The 6,974-nt window shown below is 41.8% G+C and overlaps 1 protein-coding gene across 3 annotated transcripts in view; it reads right to left on the bottom strand.

Moving 5' to 3' along the window:
- FKBP5 (FKBP prolyl isomerase 5) overlaps positions 1 to 6,974 on the bottom strand; it is a 158,821-nt gene that overhangs the window by 20,000 nt on the left and 131,847 nt on the right. For all 3 annotated transcript variants that reach the window (XM_017522636.1, XM_017522633.2, XM_017522635.2), the window contains one exon: positions 4,415 to 4,571. In XM_017522636.1, the coding sequence (XP_017378125.1) occupies positions 4,415 to 4,571 (157 nt within the window). The remainder of the gene's footprint in view (positions 1 to 4,414; positions 4,572 to 6,974) is intronic.

Below are 6,974 nucleotides of genomic sequence, written 5' to 3'. Positions count from 1 at the left end.
GTTGACCAGGATGGTCTCGATCTCTTGACCTCGTGATCCACCCACCTCGGCCTCCCAAAGTGCTGGGATTACAGGCTTGAGCCACCGCGCCCGGCCGACCCTTAAGTCTTAATGTGCATATAAGAAGCACTTGAACTACAAGCTCTTATCAATTACTCCCTTTTTACAGATGAAGAAACAGAGGCTTTGAGAGAAGTGCTTCCTGAGAAGTCACACAGATAGGCAGTGGTAGAGCCAGGGTTTAAATTCAGACCCTGTGTGTCCCCAGAAAATGTAGTTGTTTTTTTCTTTTTTTTTTTTTTTTTGACTCATACTGCCTCGTAACTAGATACCATGGCTCTTGGCAGCCTGGTGTTTTTTGTTTTTTTTTTGAGATAAGAGTTTCAATCTGTCACCCAGGCTGGAGTACAGTGGCCTAATCTCAGCTCACTGCAACCTCCGCCTCCCAGGTTCAAACGATTCTTGTGCCTCAGCCTCCTGAGAAGCTGGGATTATAGGCACCTGACAACACCCCTGGCTAATTTTTGTATTTTCAGTAGGATGGGGTTTCACCATGTTGACCAGGCTGGTCGTGAACTCCCGGCCTCAAGTGATCTGCCTGCCTCGGTCTCCCAAAGTGCTGGGATTATAGGTGTGAGCCACCATGCCCGGCCAGTAGTCTGTGTTTTCATTTGGGGTTCATGCATGACAAAAACATAAGGAAAGGGAAGGAAAAAGTTAAAACTATCTACACTTGACCTGAAACAAAAAAGATTTATTAGTCTCAGTATTTAAAACAATACAAAGGGAAGATAATGTCCCAATAAGAAGAAAGAAAAACGGATTGTCTGGAAATGTTTTATGAATTTCTTATGAAGACATTCTAGGCCAGGTGCGGTGGCTCATGTCTGTAATTCCAAGCACTTTGGGAGGCTGAGGCTAGAGGACTGCTTGAGTCCGGGAGTTTGAGACCAGCCTGGGCAACATAGTGAGACTCTGTTTCTGCAAAATGAAAAAAATTAGCCAGGCATGGTGGAGCACACCTTAGTCCTAGCTACCTGGGAGCCTGAGATGAGAGGATCTCTTAAGCCCAGGAGTTTGAGGCTACAGATTATGCCACTGTACTCCAGCCTAGGTTACAGAGTGAGACCCTGTCTCAGGGCAGGAGGGGCGGGGGGAGAAAAAAAAACCATTCTTCCCAAGAGTCTATCAGAGTATCAGAGTCAAAGAGAAATTTGCCTTGGAAATTTTCTGGAGAATGAAATACGGATGTCACCGAGAGCTATTTGAAGATATTTTCTGCAACATTTAGATGCAATGTTTTATGGAAGTGGGAACCTGAATAAAACAAGTAAATTCACTGCAAGCACGGAAAACATGCTTAGCATGTAAGGTTTTCATACACACACATACACACACACACACAGCATATAAGTACACATATATACACATACATATATACAGCTTGTAGGGGTTTTCTACATATATATAGTACTATGCAATGCATATGCAGCAGTCTCATATTACAGAGAATGCACTCCACATAATTCCTCAACATACCAACCAACACCTTGAACAAAAATTATGTTCCTTTCTAAATATGCTAAATTATTTCCATAAAGCACATAAAAAACTTTTTTTTTGAGATGTTATTTCACTCTTGGTGCCCAGGCTGGAGTGCAATGACATGATCTCGGCTCATTGCAACCTCCCAGGTTCAAGCGATTCTCCTGTCTCAGCCTCCCAAGTAGCTGGGATTACAGGCACATGCCACCAAGCCCGACTAATTTTTGTGTTTTTAGTAGAGACAGGGTTTCATCATATTGGTCAGGCTGGTCTCGAACTCCTGACCTCAGGGTATCTCCCCACCTCAGCCTCTTAAAAGTGCTGGGATTACAGGTGTGAGCCACTGCGCCTGGCCATAAAAAACTTTTATGCCTAGAAATTCACGAAAACCTATTGATAACTTTTATGCTTGGAAAGATCTGAAAAATCTACCTCATGTTAAACAGGATTTCCTTTTGCTTGTGGTCTGAGGGTAAAATGGAAGAGAGAGCAAGCCGTCACAATAGCAACAAAAGCTCACACACTGTGGGCTCATGTGTACCCTACACGTGTAGGATTTCATTCAGGTCTCCATAACTTTATGAGGTGCATACTGTTATCCCCATTTACAGAGGGAAAACTGAGGCTTAGGAGAGTGAAGTGCCTTGCCCAAGTGCACACAGCTGGGAAGTACAGAGCAGGGGCTAACCACTAATGATACAACAAACAGTTTAAACCTGAAAAGAACTGTTTGCGTTAAAAAATATAAAGACAATTTCTATTTTTCCCTGCCATTAATCTTGAGACACCTGTTCCCACAACTGCCTTTTCAGCCAGGCTAAAATGTAGTGCATATAAACTGGTTCATATAACATTATGTCCTCATAATACATACAGAATTTCTCCTAAGGAAGCTTAAGTTTTGAAAACATACATCAGACATAAATCCACCTCTCTGAGTTTAGAATTACTATAATGATTTGAAATGGTGATTAAAACTAATCAGAGATGGGCTGGTGCAGTGGCTCATGCCTGTAATCAATCTCAGCACTTTGGGAGGGTTAGGCAGGTGGATCACTTGAGTCCATGAGTTGGAGACCAGCCTGGGCAAAATGGCAAAACCCTGTCTCCACAAAAAATACAAATATTAGCCAGGTGTGGTGGTGCACACCTGTAGTACCAGCTACTATGGAGACTGAAGTGGGAGGATCACCTGAGCCCTGGAGGTTGAGGCATGAGCCATGATCATGCCACTGCACTCTAGCCTGGGTGACAGACTGAGATCCTGTTTCAGGAAAAAAAAAAAAAAATTAGAGATTATTTGAATATGGAAGAGACAGCTTTTTCTATGCTCTATCTGAATTTTAAGAAGTGTCCCCCAGAAACAGAATTATTTTCACCTAAAAGTAAACTACAAATACAGAGTAAATATTAATATACATAAGACACACTGAAGTGGGGGCTATAGTTAGTGGAAAGAGGAACCAGGTAGAGAAAAAGAAGGCATTATACAAAGGGTGCTTCAGTGAGGGTTTTAAAGAGTTCAAGGTAGAGCATTTTGGAAGGATTTTCAAGTGGTAGTTGCATGGCTAAAACATCACCTCAAAAATATGATTATGGGCCGGGCGTGATGGCTCACACCTGTAATTCCAGCACTTTAGGAGGCCGAGGCAGGTGGATCACTTGAGGTCAGGAGTTCAAGATCAGCCTGGCCAACATGATGAAACCCAGTCTCTACTAAAAATACAAAAATTGGCCGGGTGTGGTGGCAGGTGCCTGCAATCCCAGCTACTCAGGAGGCTGAGACAGAAGAATTGCTTGAACCTGGGGGGTGAAGGTTGCAGTGAGCCGAGATCATGCTACTGCACTCTGGCCTGGGCAACAGAGCAAGACTCCATCTCAAAAAAATATATATATATACATACATACATATATATATATACACATACATACATATATATATATATACACATACATACATATATATATATATATATATATATATATATATGATTATGGATCAGGTGCTGGGGCAAAGGTAAACTGCCGCTGGATTACTACAGAGGCTACAAAATGACACTGCAAAAGGCATAACATCACCCACTGGCAAGTGCAGGTCATCAAGATTCTCAGTAACTCAGAATCCCACTGTCTGAAATCCATAGAGCCAGAGGGAGGATACACTAGATAAGCAGATGCACTCTCATGCAGAAAGAATCAAAACACCCTGGGTTCTCTCAGGGGTCTGTTTCTCAAGACAGAAGGGTTGGATTCATGGTATAATTTTAGATCTAAAAATAATACTAAACATGTTTTCACAAGAGAGACTGTCAGTGTCTGATAGTTCTAAGCTTGGAAGTGCTAGTGGATATCCTTATGATGGGAAAAATTTAGGCAAAAAATGAGTCATCTTCGTTGCCTTTATATCCAGGAAGAATGTGCTTTTCTTTTTTCAGGGCCTCTGTATTAGAACAAGTGGCACAAGTTCAAGTGGTAGTAAATCGTCCAAATGCTTCTCTGATTCCCAACCCCCATGTTTTCCTGCCTCCTGCCTAATTTAGAGAAAAGGGAAGAGGGGGTGAGAGAACCACATATGAGAAGGGTCCATAGCTGCCTGTCTTGGCAATACTGCAGGCAAAACAAATCATCATAAAAGCAAAAAGTGCCTGTAAGCCCTTTTCTGAACACATATTAATCAAGTAAACATGCTCACAAACCTCTGTGATACTGTAAGGCCCATTAATTTATGTGATGACTAACTGCAGCCTGATTTAATTGTTTCCGCTGCTGGATTAACTTCACTGAAAATGCCAAAACGTTGAATGAAAAAGCAAGCATATCTCTGTCCTTTAGGTGACTTCACTGTGTTCCAAACCGGTATGCTGCTTACCGTGGTCCAAGATGTAAAATACATTGTTCTTCCCGCTGCATTCTCTCCAGAGCTTTGTCAATTCCAATTGGAATGTCGTGGTCTTCTCCTTCACCCACAGTGAATGCCACATCTCTGCAGTCAAACACCCTTCCACCACAGCGGCCTTCCAGATGGACTGAGGGTAAGGAGACAGGAAAGTCAACAGAGCTGCTTCTTAGGGCTGGCTAATTCAGAGATGTGATAAAAATGAGTGGCCAACAATGTAGCAAATACCATTTCCCCTTTCTCATTTCATAAAGAAACACATGCAGTATGTCTTGGTGAAGCTTCATCTACCCAGTCTGAAAGTTTAGGAACAAACATATTTCTTTCCAAGTTAAACTTATAATTACTGATATTTGTATCAGTTTAGTGGGTAACAAACCAGAAACAGGTTTATTACAGGCATGAACCACCACGTCTGGCCCAGACTCTTACATTTCTAGGAAAAACAATTCTCTGAAACTTTACAAATACTTTTAGTATTAAGGGTATTTATTCTTTCCATTTAGGTTTTTGATGCAATAAGAAAAATGGATGGCTGGTATGATAGCATAACAGTCACCAAGCAATATAATAATTTGGATTTTATAAGAAAATCCTCACTGGGCACAGTGTCTCATGTCTGTAATCCCAGCTACTTGGGAGGCTGAGGCACAAGAATCCTTTGAACCTGGGAGGTGGAGGTTGCAGTGAGCCAAGATCATGCCACTGCACTCCAGGCTCCCTCCAGCTTGGGAGACAGAGGGAGATTTTGTCTCTGTCTCGCTCTCTCTCTCTCTCTCTCTCTCTCACACACACACACACACACACACACACACACACACGCATGCACCCTTTATTTCTACTTATGTAATATAATGGCCTCTGTTCAAATCTAGGGATTTCCTAAAATGCTTCTTTTCTAAGACTGGCTGATCTACTTTAGATCAATAACTTGTGGAGAGACTAAAAATCACTCATTCTGTAATACTCATTCCATGCCCAATGACAGAACTATTATCTTCAAATAAAAATTCAATTCTAACTTGTTCTACTTTTGAACTACATGATCTCAATGAAGCTCTAAAATTCTATGATTCGATGACCTGATAATATCACTCTCAATATCAAGATAGCCCAGAAACCGCTTCAAATCTAATTTCTGCAATTAATCATTTAATTGAATTACCTCTAGCCCAGGTCTGAGAAATGGGAGAAACTGAAGAATGAACAGGAATGGTGTAGACACTAGGGGCCAAAATGTCCCTTGAACATTTATGCTCTAAAACTTTCTTCCCTTTTCCTCTCTTTTTTCTTCTGATTTGCTAAATCTTCTCTGTATTGTTCCAATTGTGCTGCCAAAATGAGTACTCCCCCACCTTTTCTTTTTTGAGACAGATTCTTGCTCTGTGGCCCAGGCTGGAGTGCAGTGGCATGATCTTGGCTCACTGTAACCTCCATTTCCCAGGTTCAAGCAATTATCCTGCCTCAGCCTCCTGAGTAGCTGGGACTACAGGCACGCGCCACCACGCCTGGCTAATTTTTGTATTTTTAGTAGAGACAAGGTTTCATCATACTGGTCAGGCTGGTTTCGAACTCCTGACCTCAGGTGATCCACCTGCCTCAGCCTCTCAAAGTGCTGGGATCACAGGCGTGAGCCACCAAGCCCAGCCCACCCTACCCTTTTTTAGCTCACCAGTATTAATATCATCTTGATGTGTTCCCCTTGGAGACACAGAATGGGGTCTAGGAAACTTGGGCCAAACTAGAAAGGGCCTAACTCTCAAGTCAGCTCCTCCAAACTAGGGCTGGAGCTGGACTGGCTGGGTAGAGCTGGCATATGCATTTTAGTTTATGTCCTACACTCAGAGATGCTGATAATTCCTTCTGTTATATTTACTTTTAGAATGCTCTACATAAAATAAAAATTAACTTGTGGGAAATTGATAGTTCTTCTGAATTGGAAAACATTTTAAAAATAATTCAACTTTAAAATTTTCAAATACAGTCGTACTTCACTTAAGGATAGGGATACATTCTGAGAGATATGTTATTAGGTGATCTCATTGTGGGAACACCTTAGAACGTACTTAGACAAATCAAGATGGAACAGTCTACTATAGCCTAGGCTAAGTGGTATAGCATATTGCTCCTAGGCTGTAGATCTGTATAGCATGTTACTGTACTGAATATGGTAGGCAACTGTAACACAATAGTATTTGTGTATCTAAACACTGAGAAGGTAGAGTAAAAATATGGAATTATAATCTCATGGGACCACTGTTCTATGTGGAATCTGTGGAATGTGCTGTTAAACAAAATGTTATATATAGCACATGAGTGTACATGCAGACTAGAGAGGATCCACAGGGAGTCTGAGGCTTAAGATATTTTTACTGAATTCTCTAAGGGTGGTAGCATACGCCTATATAAGTCCCAGCTACTTGGGAGGCTGAGGTGGGAGGACTGCTTGAACCTAGAAGTTCGAGGCTGCAGTGAGTTATTATTGTGCCACTGCAATCCAGCTTGGGTGACAGAGTGAAACTCTGTACAAAAA

This window comes from Cebus imitator, unplaced genomic scaffold (assembly GCF_001604975.1).
Source record: "Cebus imitator isolate Cc_AM_T3 unplaced genomic scaffold, Cebus_imitator-1.0 Scaffold24, whole genome shotgun sequence".
NCBI classification, from domain to species: Eukaryota; Metazoa; Chordata; class Mammalia; order Primates; family Cebidae; genus Cebus; species Cebus imitator.
Note: the sequence above shows the minus strand (reverse complement) of the source record. Positions and strands in the feature narration are given on the sequence as shown.